Source organism: Pseudonaja textilis, chromosome 4, assembly GCF_049901715.1.
Source record: "Pseudonaja textilis isolate UNSWEBS1 chromosome 4, rPseTex1.2, whole genome shotgun sequence".
Lineage (NCBI taxonomy): Eukaryota > Metazoa > Chordata > Lepidosauria > Squamata > Elapidae > Pseudonaja > Pseudonaja textilis.
This window is the reverse complement of record NC_141993.1, coordinates 46,468,206-46,490,309: the sequence shown is the minus strand read 5'-3', so window position 1 is coordinate 46,490,309 and position 22,104 is coordinate 46,468,206. Positions and strand designations below refer to the sequence as shown.

The 22,104-nt window shown below is 34.8% G+C and overlaps 1 protein-coding gene across 1 annotated transcript in view; it reads left to right on the top strand.

Moving 5' to 3' along the window:
- Positions 1-457: 457 nt before the first annotated feature.
- Positions 458-22,104, top strand: part of CFAP58 (cilia and flagella associated protein 58) — a 60,291-nt gene continuing 38,644 nt past the window's right edge. Inside the window, exons 1-10 of the mRNA XM_087932778.1 lie at positions 458-583; positions 4,619-4,900; positions 7,075-7,223; positions 8,085-8,241; positions 10,329-10,523; positions 12,657-12,794; positions 15,096-15,255; positions 16,300-16,382; positions 17,491-17,682; positions 21,665-21,826. Of these exons, the coding sequence (XP_087788904.1) occupies positions 575-583; positions 4,619-4,900; positions 7,075-7,223; positions 8,085-8,241; positions 10,329-10,523; positions 12,657-12,794; positions 15,096-15,255; positions 16,300-16,382; positions 17,491-17,682; positions 21,665-21,826 (1,527 nt within the window). The 5' untranslated portion in view covers positions 458-574. The remainder of the gene's footprint in view (positions 584-4,618; positions 4,901-7,074; positions 7,224-8,084; positions 8,242-10,328; positions 10,524-12,656; positions 12,795-15,095; positions 15,256-16,299; positions 16,383-17,490; positions 17,683-21,664; positions 21,827-22,104) is intronic.

Genomic DNA, 22,104 nt, shown 5'->3' with positions numbered 1-22,104 from the left:
TACATTTGCGTCCCTCCACATTTATAAGGGAAGAACTTGCAGGATCGGGACCCTCTCTGCCCAGAAACCGTGGAAATAAAGCAACAATTCTTTTGCTACTGCTGCGCCTTTTGCCTTAATAGGATGCGTTTTATTCGAGCGTTTTCGTAATAAACGCCTCCTTTCCCCAAGCCTCGGGGCAGCAGAGCACATGAGAGAAGCAAACGCCAGGTCCGAGTATGAAGCAGGAAACAAAGAAAAAGAGGAAAGCCTAAACGCGGTGGGTGCACGAGAATAACAACCATCCGCTCCATCCCGGCTGGAGAAAAGCGGCCCAGCGCCTCCCTTTCTTTCCCTCCTTGCTTCCACAAGCCGAGCGTGAACTCTCCCTGATGTGTCCCACCAGGGGGCGCTGGAAGGAAAGGAGAGAAGGAGGGGACGTTGCTAAGAGACGAGAGCGCTGCCGCGTACACAGCTGCGGAGACTCAGCCGGGAGACCCACCGGCTTTCAGCCCGGCTCAGCCAGTGGGGGACTCCGCTCTCTTTCTTCTCCCCCTCGCGCGCCGGGGCTGCCTATCGCCCCCTCCCTGCAGACATGGCTGAGGTGAGCTCCCGTCCAGGCAATTCATCCTCCTCCGTTTATTTTCCCGTGTCTTTCCTATCAGCAGTGTGAGACTCCCCGCTTCCCCATGCTGACGCTTTTTAGATCGCTCTACGTCGCCTCCCCCAGACCTCGCCCTTTTTAATAGGGGAGCGGGAAGCGACCCACCCACCGGAGGAAATGAAGGGTAGCCTTGGATACCTCGGAGGTTGCCTTAGGCTGCTTACTTAGTTCATGGAAGGAAGGTCGTTTTCCGTTGTCAATCGAATCATCTTTTACACCACGGTGTGGATTCACTTGCATGTTTTTAGAAACTGAAAAATGTACAAATGGTCCTTACAACTGTTCGTTTAGTGACCTAAGTTACAACAGCATTGGAAAAAGGTGACTTAGGACCATTTTTCACACTTAGGAACTTGATGGCCTCCACATGACCATGTGATCAAAATCCAGATGCTTGGCAAATTTATTCATATTTATGATTGTCCCAAGGTCATGTAATCCCCTTTTTTGCAACCTTCTGATAAGCAAAGCCAATGGGGAAGCCAGATTCACTTAAGAAACCGGGTTGCTAACTTATCTACTGCAGTGATTCAACTTAACAACTGAGGCAAGAAAGGTTGTAAAACGGGGCAAAACTCACTTAAACGTCTACAACAGAAATTTTGGGCTCAATTGTGGTCTTAAGTCGAGGGCTATCTAGATTCCTCCCCACACACTCAAGCCGCTAATAATCTCGGATTGGTTCAAACTTGCAATAGACCAACGGAAAAGATAGTCATGACTAATTGGAGTCAATTGGATTAAGTAGCTAAATAAATGGAATAAATAAAGTTCTGTTTATTTTAATTTGCAAACTTATAATCTATTTCCTTGAATCTTACAATCTTCCCAGAATTCAGGAGTGGACAAGTCAAAGTCTCCACAGTATTGTTCCTGTAAATCACAAAATGGATAATTTAACTAGAATGGGATTATTTCTCATATAGTATTGTATTTTCTGTTATTGTCCCAGAATAAGTATATTATTATTTTTGATATGTACATTATTGGGTTCCCACCCACCCAATTCTTCCTGTTATTTTCTCTTGACCAGTCTCATATTCTAGAAACCCCATTGATAAATTTGTCCAATAAAAGTTGATTCAACCTGATACCTAGACTATAATTACCACCAAGAAGTGGGAATAAGATTTCCTGAGAATTTTTTTTTGTAAGGCTCCTTCCCACTACTGAATTTTACAAACTCTACAAAACAACATAAATATTAAACTTACTGCCTCATTGGTTTGTATCTTGCCACTCTTATGTCTCTTCTGAGTCATTCAAAGTGGTATCTTCTGGCAAGGTATCTGGTTTTCCCCTCTAATTTTGTTACCCGTTTTCCAATTTATCACCAGCCAGATTTCACAAACCTGAGAACTGAAACAAATATTAGTTGTTTTTCACTTTTCTGCTTTCTCTACATTAGTTATTTTGTCTGTCCCTTCTCTTATATCTTATTTGAGCATCTCCCAAATTAAAATGATAAGAAATAAACATTTGGAAAAGCTGCAAGACAGAAATAGTTACAGAGAAGTAGGAGGCATATCTTGCCATACCATAGAACCGGGATTAGAACATGCCGAAATTGACTAGCTAATGGGCAACATCTTACTTCCTGCAACAGTGATGGAAACAAATAAAGAAAATTGGTAAACAAGCCACAGCTGAGAGAGCTTCAGTGTCTCTATTTTTGGAGAGTGCATTGATGTATGGTAGAATTGCTACATTTTAAGATAAATATAATTTCTGTAAAGGTGGATTAATTCAAACATGCTCATTCTTTTTCCACAAATAAAATGGTGAAAATCTGCAGATCTACTCTCGTCTTAAATATGAGATAAATTGGGGTTAGAAACAGAAGGTTGATTTTAGTTATAAAAGAAACTCAGGAAAATGAGTACTAATGGAGTGGGCAAGTGCTTGGGGGCAACTCCCAAGGCTGGTTTGTGCATGGAGAATAGGAGTCATATACACGCTTCTCATTCCCTGGTAAAGCATGCCTCTGTTTATGCTGCAACCTAGATCATGTGACCAAAACTATCACAGTCAACTAACCTCACTTCAGGATAAGAAATAGCAAAGCATACTAAATTTTAGAAAACCTTAAGTTATGGTGAGATAAAATTAAAGAAAAAAATACTTTTATATGAATACAGCTAATAAGACCTTGAGGCTATTTTAGTCATGGTCTGGGGAGGAGATGAAGTCAATCTCCTGGGGAAGAAAATAGGATATTATCAGGAAATGATTTTGTTGTGATAAATTACACAAGCATTACTTACCCTTATAGATTTCCTGCTCCATTCTTTCTGAATGCCTCTTAATCATTGCTTTCCATTCTTTTTCTATTTTTCTATTCTTTTTCTTTTTCTATTTTTCTATGCTTTATTTCTAGTCCTTCAGATGTTTTCAAGTTCCATCAGCCTGGACCAGAATGGTTCACAATCCAAAATATTTAGAGTATACTGGACTGTTTGTTCCTTCTATGGCCTTCAGTTATTTCCAATTTTTTCTTTTCTCACATAGTAATGCTTTTGCTATATACATTTGTGATTCTTTCTTTAACCATGCTACATTATTTCATATTATCCTTCTACATTGATAAAAATGGAAAATGTTTAAAACTAGTTTAGAGCTGTAGCATGTGCATGGGCGAGCAAAATAGTCAAGATGATGGTTGCAGCAGTGTGATCAAAGGACCTCCCCTATGTATGTGTGTACAACAGTGCACACACAAAATGGGCAGGGCTTTGATTATGCTGAAGATACTACATATTTTCTTTTTTGATGCCCTCTGTGGACGTAACGGGTTTAGAAATGCGCTTATTTATGATTTTCTTTCTTCTGTATTGAGTATACTAGATTTTCCTCATTCAGTTAATTACTCAGAGCTTCTCTCCTTTTTGTTCTTTATTATTATTGTTTCTTTTTCTTTCTACAACCCTGTCTCTTATCTCTCTGGCTCAAAAGTCATTCCTGAATATAGTTTTAATCCAGAGTATTTTTTTCTTTGTTTCTCCATTGTTTTCCTCTCACTTCATATTTTTCCCTCACTTCTTTTATTTGAGTTTGTGCTCTTTCTACAGGGATTTCTTCAGATGAACCCATTTTCTTTTGCTTTTTGCAGCAACTGTTCTGTTATAAACTTTCCTTCTGTCACTCATTTAGCTTCAGTCTGTGCTTTTTGATACTCTGGGCTAACATGGGGACTATAAAGAATGTTTTATGGTCTGAATAACTGGGGTTGGCATGAATTCAGTTTGGAAAAATAAAACAGAAACAATCGTACTACTTTGCTTAGCCCACAGAAAACTTTACTTCAGCTTGATTTCGTTCATATTTCTGTCACCAAGTAGTATATCATAAACAAAATACCATTAAACTTCAAGCTTTAAGAATAAAAATAGTTTTATTGTGGGCTATAAGTTCAGTATAGATACAAGGGTACAACATGAACAATTTTGCTTGTTTCTAAAATGATAAGAATAGAGTAAGATGAAAGAATAAAGAATTCATTCAGGACATAGAGGAGAATGACATAATCATTAGGATCAATTTAGTCTTATTTTAGAATGAACAAATTTATATATAAATGGTGTCAGAGCTGGAATATTATTTACATCTAGAGCAATGTATATATCTCTCTGCATTTTCCTCACATTAACTGTTGAAGAAATAATTATTTAGTAAAAATATGAGCTTCATGAATGTATAATTTTATATATCAAGATGAATACATATAAAATTAGATTTAAAATATATAAACCTACTGGACATACATGGGATGTTTTGCTTAATTGTAGAACTTTATTATATATGCTTATATAATATTCTAAATATTTATTTAAAGGCAAAAGTTTAAAGCAAAATTTTTAAAACAAGATTAGAGTAGAATTTCCATAATCACAAAGAATACATAATCCCTAATATATCACCATTTAGATCTGATATTTTTGGCTAGGATATAATAGTTTTTGATTTCTTCCCATACAGGAAAAGTATGATAAGCCTGTAATAGAAGAAAATGTTTTTGAAGCTTTGGAGAAAGACTTCCAAGAAGTCATCAGTGAACTTACAGGAGATCAAAGCCTGGAGAAATTTCGTGTGGAATACGAGAAGCTCCATGCGGTGCTAAAAAAGTCATATGAGAATGAAAAGCGTCTCATGGCAAAATGCAGGGAACTGAATGCAGAGATTGTGGTGAATTCGGCTAAAGTAGCTACTGCTCTAAAGCTCTCTCAGGATGATCAAACAACAATAACATCATTGAAAAGGGTAAAATAAAACATGACTTATAATCTTGATTAACAAATACAGAGCAATGTATCAAACAATATATATTGTTTTCAATGGTGAGAACAAATTTGTAAAATGTATTTGTATGATTTTTGATTCTCCTAAAACTGTGATGGCAAACCTATGGCAAGTGTCGTCCCAGATCAGGTGCACTGCGCATGCACGCATGTCTCCCGCCAGCCAGCTGATTGTCAGGTATCTGCTGTGCATGCACGGGGGATGGGGCATATGTGGAAGATGTGTGCGCATGCGCACAGGTGTGCGGCACATAGAGGGTTGCACATGCATGGGAAGTTGTGCGCACATGTGCAGGGCCGGGGTGGGTCGCACACGTAGTAATGGCTGCAGTCACGCATCCGGGGCCCGGTGGTTGGGGACCCCTGGTTTAAACGATTGATTGTGAGTTGGCCTGAATCATGCTTTTTATATATTATGTTTCATTCTTTTGATCTATGTTTTTGAACTGAATCCTATATTAGTTGACCAGAGTTGTAACTGTAACCCAAACATTGACTAAGCAACCAACAAACAATGCTCAGAAGCAGGATGTACAAAAGTATACATGAGAATAAGCAGATAGGGAATCACTTCTGCCTTGGTCATCTCCTGTTTGGATTACGGCAGCGTGGTCCACATAAGGCTACCCTTGAAAAGTATACAGAATCTTCAGCTGATAGAGAATATGGCTGCATGGGCAATCTTGGACACCTAAGGAATGGTGCATGTAACACCTTTACTGCATGAGCTGCCTTGGGTGCCAGCTTGCTTTTGGATCAAATTCAAGTTGTTCATTATAATCCTTAAAGCCCTACATGGCATGGGGGCCAGGTTACCTAGAGAACCATCTTCCTCCTATTACATCGGCCGGTCCCACCTGGTGAAGAGCATACAGCTATAGGACGGAACCCCCCTCTGCCTTTTAATTAACTTTTAATATTAATTTTTAATCCATATTTGCCTTTTTAAATTGTAAATTTCTATATAGTTTTTTTAATTTTTTACTTGTAAACCATCTAGAATTGCTCTGTGGGTGGAGATGGGTAGTTTTAAAAATTTGATCAATAAAATAAAAATACAAGTAAAACACGTATCAGTTTACAGAATCCACTATGATACTGGGTTAAAGATGTTCAGGAATGGGACACTTCAAATAAGGATTTTGCATTAAAAAACACTAATATGAAGATTTATGGAGTTCTGCTAGTTCACTGTTTATTTCATTTGTGAAGCATCCAGAAGATACTGCAAACACATTAGGTCCCCCCAAACCCTTCATCCTCAGTATTTGCAGATTCCAAGAAAGTTTGTTGTGGCATTAAATTGTAAGGAGTTCCTTTGATATCTTTTTCATCTGCCCAAATTAGACAGCAACTGATTATTTAAAAAATCATATATTCAACCATAATCAGTCCATTCACTACCTCTTATCGCTTTCTGAGGATGTTCAATGAATAAACCTTAGAAAAAATTAAATTTATTTCACCATAGATTCATTAAAACAAGATGTTGTGAACTGTTTTATTCTTTTATCTGATCATCAAGTCTTTTTATTTTTCTTTTTAAATGTTATTCCCAAGCTGCTTTCCCTCAAGGTATATAGTGAAATAGGGCTGTGAGGCATAGCAGGCAATGTAACAGAAGGCCATAAATACAGGATGACCTTGTTTTCATCTGTCTCGTAAACAGGCCCAAAACAACTGAATAAAAGAACAAAAAGAAAAAAAATCAATTCCTGGTTGTCCTGAGTTGATGAGGAAGCAAGGTTTCTAGGATTTAGTGGTATATTGCTTCTGTGTTATTGCTGGCGACCTTTGTTAGTCAGCCCTATATGTAATTGCTGAGATGTATTAAAAATACTTCCTAGTGTAGCTCAGAGTTTTTCTATATTTGGTTATCTATCAAACCAACTGTTTACATACATCTAAAAGCTTTCTTCCAATGAATTTTAAGTAAAACTCAAGAGTCTGACATAAATCAATTAAAAATAAAACTTACAAAATGTCCTAATATGGAATATTGAATAGTATTACTGCTACTATAGCTATTACGGAAATTTAAATATGAAATTATTTAAGGTAGAAGTTAAAGAATCGTTGTGATTTTTCAAGTTAAATACCATATGATGTGTAATTGTTATTGTCTAACAACAATAGGAGATAGAAAAGGCTTGGAAAATGGTGGATGCAGCATATGAGAAAGAACAGAAAGCAAAAGAAACCATCATGTCTCTTAAGGAGGAAATTATGAACTTAACTAAATTAGTAGAACAAGGATCTGGATTATCATTGGGTCAAGAGCACAAGTAAGTTGGGCCTATGAGAGATCCGAAAAGATTGTTATCCATTATATCTTATTCTTATAGAGGTTATATGAATTTAGGCATGTTGTTATGTAAATACTGCCCTTATTTTAGATTTGTGTATTCAAAACTTTGTATTTTACAATGGTTTTCAAGTTAAACCTGTTTGTAAACTATGCTATTTAGGACCACAAATAATAAGTCACAAACTTAACCAGGCAATAATCGAGATTTTCCTCTATAAAGAGAAGTAGTGCATTACTGAGACTATACTCTGCCCTAGCAGTAGAATTCAAATCAAAGCAATTGTGGTAAACTTCTTATGTACATAAAATGAAGCTGCTCACAGCAAGACACTAACTATTCTTGTTTCCTAAGTGGTATTGTTGCTGCCATAACACACTGCAGAAGAAACAAAACAAATCTGTTCTGACTATGGATAAATTCTTCACTGCCTCCTTTTTTATGGTCAGCCAGATTCATTCTGAGATTTTCTCTATTTCTGCTCAAATGAGCACTTCTCTTGCTTCATTGACCTTACTTCCCCATGAAACCAAGGGGATTAAGATTATACTGTGTAAAGAAAGAAAGTAAACTGATCTAATTATTATCATGTTCCATAAACAGGCCAAGTTTTCAACAGAAGTGCCGAAAGAGGATATAGGAAAATTTCCACATGTGTTGAAGAAACCATTTAAATTATTCCTTGTACAAAATGGATGTTTTTAGTAATTGTATCACATATGTAATTTAATTAACAATTGGGATGGGGGTAATCAAAGTGGAGTAATATGCTAGCAAATTTTGCTACCTAATTATTTTCTAAGAAATTTCAACTCACAATAGAGATTTGTTTTCTTTCAGCTTGCGAGAATTGTTAAAATTTAAAGAAGAAGTAACAAAAGAGAGAGACCAGCTTTTGGCAGAAGTTGTAAAGTTACGTGATAGTGTAGCGAATATGTCAGATCAACAGCAAGAGGCAGAAAAGACAAAACTTGAAGCAGAATCTACTATTGCTCAGGTTTGTGTAATTGTGTTATAGTCATTGTTGCTTTGACTAGATTGCTATTCAGTCTTTGCATTTTACTTACAAGGCTCATAACTGTTGTTTCATTTCCTTCACTTCTTTTTCTGGCAGTTCTGTAGGAGGATGCCCTGTTTCTGTGAACAGTTTGTTTTCTGTAAGGCACTTCTTTTTTTTGCCAGATTTAAAGTAATCTGAGAATTTTTAAAAATTATATTTCAAATCTAAAAAAGTAACAAAATTTTCTAATATGGAATGTTGAATAGTATCGCTGCTACTATAATTATTATGGAAATCTAAATATGAAATTATTTCAGGTGGAAATAGCTCCAATTCTTTAGATTTCCATTCTACAGCTATGATCTTTATGATAATTTATTTTGTTTTCCTTCTAATTATTGTTCTCCAACCAGAGATATCTGGCTGAGGTACAGGATAATTTGAGTTGTGTTTTTGTAATGCATACAATTTTTCTCATATTTCTCATACTTCTCAATTTTTCTTTAGTTATTATCATGGATTTTTAAAAACTTTCTAATGAAGTTTAATGCCCAGATAAATGTGCATCAGCTATTATATATATACTGTTCCAGTGGTGAACCTCTTTCCCTCTGTTATTAGCCTTCTTAAAGGAGAAAAATGATTTAACAAAATGAAGGTTGAAATGCACACCTGTGTCATGAATTCATCTGGATTCATTGGCTACACCATGGTTCTTAAGAACAGTAAGCCTTTCCTGAAGAAAGTTTGTGTGTGAACATATCAAAGGAAGGAAGTAGCAGGTAGTGGATTTCTGTAGAGACACTGCATGTACTTGAGACAATTATTGTTATGATTTAGATACATAATCCATGTAAATAATCTTTACCAAAACAGATGAAATAATTCTCTATTCTAAATGGATGATTTATTTATTTATTGACACCCATCTCACTATATGATATATTATACATACATACATATATAATATGTATGTGTATGGTATTTTGTATGTGTGTGTATATTATAGTAGATTTACTATAGGTACATAAGATTTCTCAGATTGCTGTTAATTTTGAAATTTTAAGGATTTATTTATAGATAAGAGATGGGTTACAAGAAGAAGAGATCATTTGTTGTATTTTAAGAAAAGATGTGTACTAAAATAGTTTATATTTGCGATTAAGAAATCATATTTTCTTTTTCTTTATTCTTATTTTTTCTGTTTTCTTGTTCTTTTCTGTATCTTCTATTATTCCCTTTATTCTGTTTTTAATTTCTCTTAGTTTTTTAATCATTGTATCTTTCAATACATTAATATTTTAAAAAGAAGAATGTCTGCTTCTCCTTTCCCAATCCCCGAATCTTACTCTATTTGAATTATTCAACTTTTTTTCCTTTAAATTTCTGTCAAGTAAACTTGATTTGACAAAATTATTCTTGTCATATTCTAGTCATATATTCCTTGCTTTTCATCCAGTATTTAATCTTTGCCACCATTTTTTTGTGTTAACCTTAACTTCATTTCTTTAATTCTGTTTTGCAAATATACAATTTCTGCCATTATCTTGTCCATTTCTAATCTACCTTCATACTACTAAAACTCTAATTTTTGTAATCTTTAACTGGGTGAAACAAGTGCATCACAGTACAACAATTTGAATCAAGGTACCTCAAAGGGGTTAACTTATAGAATATGTCTAACATCTGTGACCCGTAACTACCATGGGACTCAAAACTGGCAAATTTTATAAAACATTTTATGATATAAAATGATCAGAAAACAGTTTATGACATAATACAAAATGTGATAAAACATTATGTTAATGTTTGACTATACTGTTTGAGACAGATACATCTCTGAATGCATCTCAACGTTTCCAGTGAAGGCAGGACATTAGAAGTTCTGTCGTTGTTGAAGGCATTGTAAAATCTTGTAAAGAAATATTTCTGAAAGGCATTGACCAGTGAGTCACAATTTCTCTAGTACATTATAAAATTCCAAACATATTTTAAAAAGAAAATAATGAATCTAGTTAAGATATTTTAACAGATTAATGTAGCATGAATTTTTCTTAGAATTTTTGTGTTTGGTGCTGTTATAGCTCCATCAGGAAATCCAGATGCGTCAAAATGAGGCTTCACGGGAAACACGAAAGAAAGAAAAAATGGAAAGAGAATTGAAACAACTTCAAAATGAATTAGAGTTCAAAATAGCTGATATAAAGACAATGCAGCAGGGTTTAAATAAAAGCAAGGAGGAACTCCTGAAATGTGAACAACAGCTTAAGGAACAAAAGGTATTTTTAAAGATTCCCATTAACACACATTTTAAGTTCTTAGACCAAGACCACATTTAAAACATATAGGAGTTTCTAACTTCAGAAAATAATAAATTGAATCATGGATATAAACATGGATAGAAATTTCAGTATTTCTATGTGTGTTCACCCAAGTTGGCTTTAGAATATGATAATGGTGAAAATATCAGTTGAAATGTTGCGCCACCTGCCCCCATTGTAAGCAAGTAATATTGTAAGATCTCAGTATGTTTTTTAAAAAATAAAATGTAATTTCCTATGGTAGCGTTTTTCTGTCCCAGTCTTAAAAGTATCTTCTGAAATTTGTTGATTTTTTTTCAGGCCATTTCCCCTGGTACTGAAAAAATCTTATAGGAGGATTTTTTAGTCAGCAGAAAAAGAACTTTGGTAATTGTAACATATTTCTTTTTGAAGGAAAACCCTTTTGGAAATTTCATGAGTCATGCAAGTGACAAAGAAAATTATTAATCAGTAGAATGTTTCAGTAAAACCAAACAGTTTATTTTGAAGAAAGGGAATCTGACTCATTGGAGAATGTTGTGTCTTATAAAATTAATGCAAAGATCTATTTAAAAATTCTGGGTGATATCAGTAAGTTAGTTTTGATACTGTTGTTTTCAGGCATCGAATGACAATAGAGTTAGTCCATGATTTAACAACCATTCATTTAATGATGTTTAGGAGTTACGATGATGCTAAAAAAAGAGACTTAAAAACTGCCTCAAAATTAGGGCTCCTGTGCTCACATGATCATGATTTAGAGATGATTTAGGCAACTGTACAACAATTGCAGCATCCTGCATTTACGTAATTACAATTTGCAAAATTTTCAGCTGGTATCCAACAAGCAAAATCAATGGGGGAAGCCAGATTCACTTAATGACTATGGTAAATATGATCATAAAATCAAGTCTGTTCACCCAATGATTCCTGTAACAACCACATTGCTTAGCGACTGAAATTCCAGTCCTAATTTTGGTCATAAGTTGAGGACTACCTATATATTCCACACATACTGCTCTGCATCTAAAATGTACTATGTGTGGTAATTTTTAGATTAAAATAGTAATGCCTGATCATCAAATTCTTTTCTCACAAAAATGTAAGTTCTTAATTTAAGATATAGAAAGCAGAAGGCAATGCCAGATCCAAGGTGAATGTATCTTTTTTATTTCACAAAATAAGTTATATTTGTTTTAAACCTGCTGGACTTTTTAAAGAATTATTTGATCATTTGAATTAGGAATTTTCATATTTGACTAGCAGAAGGGAAAATTACCTGTTACATTTTCTAAATAAATACCATTATTTTGTACTTTAATATACTTTGTTGTGGAACCCTAGAGAATATGCATATCCAAATATATTTATAATCAATAAATTTTAAGGGCAAAAAAGGCTATTTTCAGTAAAGTTGGACTAACGATGGGAGGAAAAACTAGGAATGTTAGTACCATAAAATACAAAAATTGCTCTGCTGAGTCAATGGCCATTTAACTCTATAATCCTCTTTTTTTTATTGCTTAACAAATTGCCTATAAAAATCCCACAATAAAATATGAGGGAAAATGTTAAAATATGTGTGAAAATGTTTTTTTTCCCCTTCATACCATGGCTCTATCACTAATAACTTTTCTAGGTCCATTAGCATGTGTTAACATTTCTGATTACCTTCATCCTATTTGGGTCTGATGCAACTGGACCTGGGATCTATTTGCAATGATAAAGAAAGTCCTCTACTATGAGTAATAAACCTTTTTTCATTAATATAGGAGTAGCTAAAATTCATAGCTCCTTTTAAATTCTGTTGATTAAAACCATTTGACTATCTTGTTCATTTATAACAATTACTGAAAATGTACATTTTGTCTCTAAATGGGAAACTGTCATTACAATATTTATTCTTCAACTGATTCTGGAAAAAGAATTATACCTGCAGTGTTACTTGTTAGAAGCTCCATTCTTACTACAGCTGTCAAGCAATTGTCACATAACTCACTTATTAGATTATTTTATGGTGATAAGTAGCATGTAATAATCAGAACCAAACTGAGTTTACCACAAAATCTGATTACACAAAGAAATTGACTTCTTTATGCCATAATCTTGCAGATTCTGAATGAAAGAGCCACAAAAGAACTGGAACAATCTACAGCAAGAAATACCAAGCTTCAATTAGAGAATGAGCAACACAGTTTAGCCATTGAACAACTAATGCAGGAAAATCAGCAGAAAACCACCGAATTGAGAGTAAGTTTAGGGCAATATCCAGAATAATGCCAATTCTGAAATTGTAATCCATTATGGATTATTAGTATTTGCAGTTCATATATTTCAATATTTGATGTTTGGCACTTTTTGTTGAAATTCAAATAATAGGTTTCGAAAAACATGTGAGCGTGAAGGAAAGTGCTTCTTCTTTCTGTCCCCTGTAAGCTGCTGTTTACACAACATAAATATGAATTCACAAAATTAATATGTCTACTTTGATCTGTAAGATAAGCATGTATAAGAATTGTTTGCGTAACTGCATATTATTTTTTATAATTTGCTCTTTAAATTACTGTGTCTTTTCTGTTCCATGTTGGTCTCTAATATCTTTCTTGTTTTTATTTAGTACTATTCTTTTCTTTGGATCTGAAATGTTCATGGCTGAAAACATTGGACAATCTTTTTCCAAAATGAAACTCATGATGCTACCATTCATCAGTACAATTTTGCTAATCTAACCAAAAGCCTTGCATATCAGTGCCTTTCCAGTGGATAGTATTTGTTTGTATATAGTATATTTAGGGGGAAAAAAATAACTTCTTTTGTTTGATTGGTTGGTGAGTGTAAGGTGGGAATGGATTAAATTGAAGAGTGACTCCAGAAGTCTCCAATCTTGCTTCAGTATAAATCATGGAGGGTGATTTGTGGTTGATTTCCTGCTGGTAGATGTGCTTGGTGGGAAGGAAAGGGAAGCTAGGGAAACCATGAGAACTATCTCCTAATAAATCTATAAGGACAGCACTGTTCTTCATTTTCATTGTTGAGGCATAGTAAAGATTGGCTACAGAGGCAATACAAAGTATTGACATACTTTCTGTGGCCTCAATGGTGAAGAGAACATAAACGTAGCCATGAGGAAACATACTCAATTTGTGATCAACCAGTATCCTAACATTTTATAACAATTACTGTTACCAAATTAGTGTTCATCACAATTGTCTGTACATTTGTTTTCTGTTCTCTAAGCAAAGAACTTTGCCTTTGTTAAATTTTATTCTGTTATTTTCAGCTCACTTTCTAATTTATTAAGAATGTGTTGATTGGTATTTCATAGTTTAGAATACTCAATATTCAATCCAGGAAAATATGTTCAAGCATGTCCAGGCCTTCCTGAAACACCTTGTCTCATCTGCCAATGTCCTTTAGCTGAAACATATTTTAAAGAGGTGCTGAAAGTTATAGCATGAGTGTATATACACCTATTCAGCTTTGGATTTAAATGCAGGAATATTCCATGTTTAGGGGTCAATATGATGGGAAAAATATAGATATTTAATTTGGCACATTATAAACTCATGCATACAAAAAACCATGTCATTTCAATTTTTAGTGGCTGGTAGCATGATCTTATGAATGCCCCTCTCAGAAATAGGCCCGAGGTTAAATAAAATTGCTGCAAGGTTGATATTTAGGACAGCATCCTGATTTGTTCCAGGCCTTTCTTTTACTATAGTTATTTAACTTAGCAGAGAAAATGCTAGAGAAAGCTAAATAGAAAAAATAATGTCTAGCAATTCTCTTTCCAGTTGTCCTTAGATAAGTATTGATAGAAGTAGTGACAAGTTTCCTGTGTCATGAGGTCAGTGAATTGAGGGTTTTGTTCAGGGGTGTGATTCTACCAGTTTGCACCTATTTGCTAGAACCAGTTGTTAACATTCTAAGCAGTTCGGAGAACTGGTTGTTAGAAGAAATTACTGGCCTAATCCTGTAAGGAAGGCAGGAAAGAAACATTCTGATGTTGCTTACAGAAACTGCCTCTCCGTTAACCCTTATTACATTCTTGGCAGGACTAGAATTCCTGTCTCTTCTTTTCTGGAGTTTTTTTGCCTCCTTTGCTGGTACTTTGCTTGTGTGGAATGACCACTCAAAGTTACAATGGCACTGGAAAAAGTGACTTATGACCATTTTTCACACTTACGACTGTTGCAGCATCCCCACAGTCATGAGAGGCCAGGCGAGGAGAAGCGTGCCACAATATGAGTGATATTGAGTTGATCACGCCCAGCCAATAACATGACCACCAAGCCACGCCCACAGAACCGGTTGTTAAAAAATTTGAATCCCACCCCTGGTTTTGTTTCTTTGTTTAAATAAAAAAAAATGTGAAAAGAAAGTATGAGGGATGCAAGTTATGCCTTAGATATTTTTGGAAGTTTATTACAATGTTGTGATTTAATATTATCATTTTTTCATTTTTCCAAGTCTATAGAGGAGCAAATGGATATGATAGAACTTGTATTAATTGTTATCTGTCTATTCTTATTCACTTGTCTTTTCCAGACAAGAGAAGATGAAGTGTCTCAGATGCGTCAGGAGATTGGAAAGCTAACCAAAATGAGAGAAGTAATGCAGCGAAAATTACGTGTTGTAGAGGAGAACAAAACGCAAGCAGAATGCGAAAGAGACACACTTAAAAATCAGATAGCTGGACTGGAAAAGGGTAAGAAGCAATGTTTTTTGTGTGGTTCTGCTCCAGTTTTTCTTTTTACTTATTGAAATGTGAACATATGATGGCTTCTTAATGTTTCATTGTTTTAACTCACTCTTTATACATGTTAGGTTGGTTTTTTTAATAGAAAACCTCAATTTCCACCTCCATTCACACCAATGCAATTAAAAAAAACACAATGTAATTATGGTTTATTTCTTTTGTCTGTACAGACCCGTTGAAAGTATTCATGTGAAGTGATCCCTAGAAAGACAGAAATAGATTCTGAGTGGAAGAAGAACAGGCTTTGACTGAAGTGGCTTTGTGGGCTTAATAACTGTAGGGAAGTTACACTGCCCTACTCAGAGGTGGTCTGTAATTTGGGAATTATAGACTTACAGCTTCTATATGAGGGCAGATAGCACCTGCTCACAGTCACTCAAACTCTAATCATTCCCTTTTCGGCTACTGTTATGAACTCTACATGTCCTTAAAAAAACACCTGGAAACCACACCCAGCATAAAATACAGTAGTCTGGGCAGGGATAGGCATATTTTGATAAACTCAAGTGACATTGCTGAATTGATTACTAATTGGCTTCTGAACATGATTCAAGATATTAATTGCCATGGCCATACATGGCTCTAGACTTGTTATCTGAAGGCACACCCTCTCCTGTGTGTATCTCCCACCATTTTAAGTAGGGTCAATTCCCCATTTTACATATTAGAGCCCTGCTATCTGGTATTTTTGGTGTGCATCCCAACTCTCTGGACTAAAGATTCCTTGTGGCAAAGAAATTATGTAAAAAAGGAAATGAAAAACTGGTGGTGAATGATGAGTTAAAAGAAATATCTTGGAAGAGAGTTAGATGCCCCAGCCTTGAACAAGGGCACTCCACAGTGCAACATTTTGTTACATTTGTAAAGGGGGTGGAGTAGTAAACATTGAAAGAAGTGGAGGTTTTTTTTTTTTGTAAAAACGCAATAATTCTATTAGGTTTTTATTTCTCCATACAATTTAAGTACAGAAATCATTTTTTTCTTGTACTTTAGAACTGGAAGCTGCAAAAAAACAAGCAGAGGTTGATAAGAAGGCTATAGATGAATTGGTGAGAGAAAGGGATATATTGAACAAGGTAAGTACATATATCTGATTCTGCAGTTTACCCAAGTCTTTATCTGATCCTTATCTTTATCTGATTTTTAGCTGTTGTGCTGTCACACAAATATTATGCACTCACATATACAGTACATACACAGAATAAAACTGCATATGTTGCATAAATTGCTATGATTTTGAAAGCGTTTATGATAATGTTTCATATAGATATGGAAATCATAGTGTCTATTTCACAGGGAACTGATGTTTATTGGCTGAAGTATACTTGAAGAATTGATACAGGATTACCAATCACCATGACTGTAGTTTAAAATGATGATATTGTGGGAGATACCAGGAAGCCTAGGAATGGTTTTATAATTGAGGGAAAATATATTTTAACACAGCATGATATTTTCAATTGCGTTACTCCTTTTACCTGCTCCAGTTGTCAGGAACATGTAAATAATAACTTTCTTAGTATAAACTGCTTACTTTCATTTTTTTCTGGCCTTGATCCAAAACAGGATATCTGTTCCACTTCACTCTTCTCCCCCTTTTCTTCTTATACTTCCATACCCCTCTTTACATTAGCTAATTTATCTTTTTATGATTATCAGAAGAAATCCCCCCCCCGTAGCAATGAAGGTCCATATATCTAGATATGATTTTTATCTCTTATTCAAAGATATTCTCCTTTACAACCTTATTTTTTTGACAGATAAATGATATTTTCCTTCCAACAGAAAGGAATATATGTAGTTCAAGGTTCCACTGTGGAGACATTTGGTAATTTTACCTAGGTAACTAATGTTACCTAGGTAAATGATTAAGTTAATTAGTTGGATATTAAAACATCTGCAAGCAATCAAGCAAGATCAAAGAACACTAAAGATTCCACGTGGAATGATAATTTTTTTCTGTCTTATTTAGTCATGTCTTTAAAGTTTCATTTCTCCATATTTATCACATGTTTACTGACTCTACAGTATATTCAGGCTGCTTCAGGGATATGTGTATTTTGTAAGTATGAGAACCAGTTTGCTATAGCAGTTAAAGGCACTGGTCTAGAAACTATACAGTGCGTAGTTTGATTCTGAGTATCTGGCATTATTAGACTTCACTGCATGGATTTTTTAAAATAGAACTTACTGAAGGCTGCTAGCGTCACTCAAAAACAGATGAACCTTGTTAAGCTCCATGAACAGTCCAAGAAAAACCTAGAAGAAGAAATTCAGAATTATAAAGATGAAGCTCAAAAACAGAGGAAGATTATATTTCAGCTGGAGAAAGAGAGAGATCGTTACATTAATGAAGCCAGTGATCTCACACAGAAGGTAGGAGAAAGTTTTTTGAAAGATACACTTGATTTTGTGATTCAATTTTAATTTGGAATTCAGTGTGGATTTTATATCATTCAATAGTCTTTAGAGTAAAAATCTTTTAATAAAATTCCTCTGTGTCATTCATATAACTTCTTACTTTGATATATGTAGATCAGGGGTGTCAAACTCAAGGCCTGCAGAATGAATCTGGCCCAGGGGTGCTTAAATCTGGTCTGCAAGGCCAGCCTGGACATTTTTTTAAATTTAATTTATTTTATTTTTATTTGTCAATTGCTTACAAGATAATAGGTATAAGTAAAAACATAGTTATGAATACATGGATACATATAAAAAAAATAAATATATATATAAAAGAAACAATAGGACAGGGATGGTAGGTACGTTGGTGTGCTTGCGCACACCCCCTACAGACCTCTTAGGACATAGACATAGCAAAGGACTGGCCTGTGGTGCCTCTCACAGCCAAAATGGGGCACACACATGCAACCCATGCCCCATTTTCAGCCTGGATGGCTTCCTATAGCACTCTGCCAGCCAAAACGGGATGTGGGGCAGCTGTGTGTGAGGCCCCCTGCACCAGGGTGCTGAAGGAGGTGTCGATCCCATCTCCCCACTCTACCCCACACTCCCCCAGCCAGCCCGCAGAGGAGAACTACAATGCCAATCTGGCCCTCAAAGAAATTCAGTTTGACACCCCTGCTGTAGATAGTAATCTGAAAAAAAAAGGGGGGGGAACCACATCTCAACTAAGTTTTCCTAACTTGATGTTGAAACCACAGGGCTATGCTGAATGGGAGTAAATTAAAATTAATGAAAGAAAATTATTGTTTGTGTCTTGAGGTAGAAAACTATTGGAACACTAGACTGAATATTTGAGTATTTCTATGGAACAAATATCACGAGAAGACTGTATGGGATTTTGTTGATTAGCAGATGTGTAAGAATATAAAATTAAAACAACAGGTTCCAGAGTAATTAGGAAGTATCATGAAGTTAATTCTCTTCAACACACAAGTATTTAACAGGGTAAAATATCTTTCTGCATGAATGGATTACAGTGCCACTGAAATGCCAATTAACAATAAAATTGTTAGTCATTCTATGAATGCCAAGCATATATTTTGAACCTCATTATGAAGCTGTCTTCTCCTCCCTTTTATGCCACTGAAAGCACAATTCATCCACAGAAAAGTATCCTAGTACCATTCAAAAATATTGTTATTCTAAATTTCTTGCTTTCTGGATAGAGCTCCTCTATGCTTTTAGAACAAATAAGTTGTAAAAGTAAGTTGGCCTCTTCTTGTGGAAAATATGGTCCTCCACCCCTTTCTTTATAGCTCCTAAACCCTTTCTTTATAGCTTTTGCCATTTCATTTCCAGCCACCACGAAATTAATTCACTAAAGGGCTAGCCATGCCCTTTCAAATATCAGCTGTAAGACACCCAGCCTGTTTCAAAACCTCTGCAATCGCTCACTCAGACGCTTATGCTTCATCCTCCTTCCTCTTTTTCTCTACTAACCAAGTATGGAAGATTACTGATTACATTGTATATAATCAGATATTTCTGGACAGCTCCTTAAGAGCTAGTTGTGTGATAGAAGAGAAATTGCAAGGAAGGGAAAGGAAGCTAAAAGTATTATTTTTTCTTTATGGGTAGGAATATTCTATCTCCTCCTCATTGCTCAGCTGAATAACTTCCCTTTAGAACTACCTCTCTGATAGGTAGAGAGAATGGACTGTGAAGGAGGGGATCAATCGCCAAATGGCGGGATGAGAGAAGGGTAGAAAGGTGGCATATGATTTCATTGGTTGGTCAGTTTTGGATTAAAAGATCTGTATGTGTGTTCTGTCCAAAATATAGTGATACCAAGCTCACAATCATAACAATTGTCCAGGCAGTCACCCTCCAAAATATTTCTATTGTATGATCCAAAGATATGTGATTTAAAGCAAGTATATCAATGGAAGTTTTGATGGAACCATTTTTTCTGGAAAGAACCAGTATTCTATCGTTTAATTTTATATTTCTCAAATCACATTTACATTAAGCATATAGTTATAAATATATATTTAAATTAGCAGACTTAGTATTTAATGATTCTTGAACAGATTCAGCATGACAAAGAGATTAAAAAAACATAATATCAAAGACTTTCTTTCATCAGAGGATGTCCAATGAATGCAACAACAAATTGTACTGTTTCACTTTGTTTTCTTTTTTGATACTTTTCCCATCAGCACACTAATTACTATCAAATACAGTTTGAAATACAGGATTCCCTAGAAATTAGCAGAGAAACTAACGTAGATCAGGTGTGGAGAAAAAAGAAACACTATAGTGGATAATAACTTGTTCAGACTACATAACTACAGAATTGATATAATTTTTCTAATAAGAGATTATTTGAGAGAGATAGTGACTGCTTAAATATATACTTCCTTTTGAGGTAGCGAAAAAGAAATCATCTTCTGCTGACTTCAGTTTCAAAGAAACTAGTCATTTAAATTCCCCTTGAAGGGGATTATTTTAATACTGTGATTTGTGAATATTATATAACGTGCAAAATGATTCCCAAGAGTTACTATGAAAGAAATAGCTATGACTATCCTTATTTTTTCCTTTTCATACACAGTGGATTGGTAATATGATAATAGCTGTTTTTAACCAAAATGAGAGTCTGTCCACTGCACAAGATTAGTGCTCAAAATAAAGGATATTTAATATGTAACTATTATAATGTATGAAAAAAAAATACAATTCCTTACTATCTAGATGGGACAATATAACAAACTTTTCAGATGTGAATATCTCAAAAGTGATTATTACAATATATTTTCAGTTATTAACATAATTTAGATAGTACAAATTTAATTCCCCAATAGAAACAAATTGAATTTGGGCCATGGCAAATTCATTTGAAAAGTAGTAACTCATGTCAGATGCTATACTTATATAATTATATATTGGTTCAAAGTAATTGACATATTAATTAATTTTTGCTCAAATATGTAGCCCCTTTACTTCTTGCTTAAACACATAGTTAACCATATTTTGATTAACTATGTGTTTTGGAAATTAAGTTTACCAACCAAAGCAATTAGTTTGCTTGATAACAATAGTGTCATTATTGTGACAATTTAGGAAATATTGGTTAATAAGAGACTTCTTGGTTTAATTCTAGCTTGCACTTAATGGCACTATTTTTGCAGAGAAAGCTATTTGTTTTTATCTTCCTTTATTTTTTATTTTTTAGTTTATTGTCATTTCACCTCATACAATGAAATCAAACACCATCTTCAGTGCACATTATGAAAATAAACACAAACACATATCCTTCACACTCCACACATTGAACCGAAAATCTCCAACAACGCACCAACACTGCACTATACAGTAGAATTCAAAAGAGCTACTGCCCTAGGACAGAAGCTGTTTTTCAGCCTATTTGTCCTTGTTTTTATTATTTTGTACCGTCTGCCAGATGGTAATAGTTCAAAAAAAGGGTTCCCAGGATGAGATGGATCTTTGAGAATGTTTTGAACTTTCTTAAGGCAGCGGGAGCTATAAAGCTGTTCCAAAGAGGGGAGAGGTCACCCAAAGATCTTCTGGGCAATGACGTTAACCCTCTGGAGTGCTGTCCTATCTGCCACTGTGCAATTGGCAAACCATACAGAGGTGCAGTAAATTAAGATACTTCTCTATGATACAGCGGTAGAAGGTCACCAGCAGTTTTTCATTCAGTTGTTGTTTTCTGATACAGTTTTTTGAATGTTATGAAATACTGAATTTGAAATGTTGACACTGTGTTCAATATTTTGAGGGTTTACTGAGAATGGGGCACTCATTCACAGTCCAAGCTATACAGTATTGTTGCTGGATTGATAACATGATGGGAAGCTCTTACAAAAACCAACTTTATCCATAGCATATTCTGCAACAGGTGGTGTTAACCTTATGGTTTCTGTAACAGGTCCTTCATCACATGGAAGATATCAAATTACGGGAAATGCAGATTTTTGACTATAAAAAGAAGATAGCAGAGTCTGAAACGAAATTAAAACAGCAGCAAAATCTCTATGAAGCTGTGAGATCAGACAGAAACCTCTATAGTAAAAACTTAATTGAAGCTCAGGTACCAAAAAACACTTTTGTTGGCTTCTTTCTCCTAATTTTGGTTTGAGATAATATTCTTGAATGAAGTTGAATGCTAATGTGATACTTTCCACATTTTTGTTTTTCTTAATTATACTAAGCATACTAATTACTCCAGTGGTACTTATGAAAGTCATTTTCTGTCTAAATGCTGTCAGAGGACAACCTTTTTCATATGTATTTAATGACAAAAAAGCACCAAGAGGCACATTGAGTCAGATCTCATGTGGTCCCAGGGGTATAGTAATGTTGCTGAGT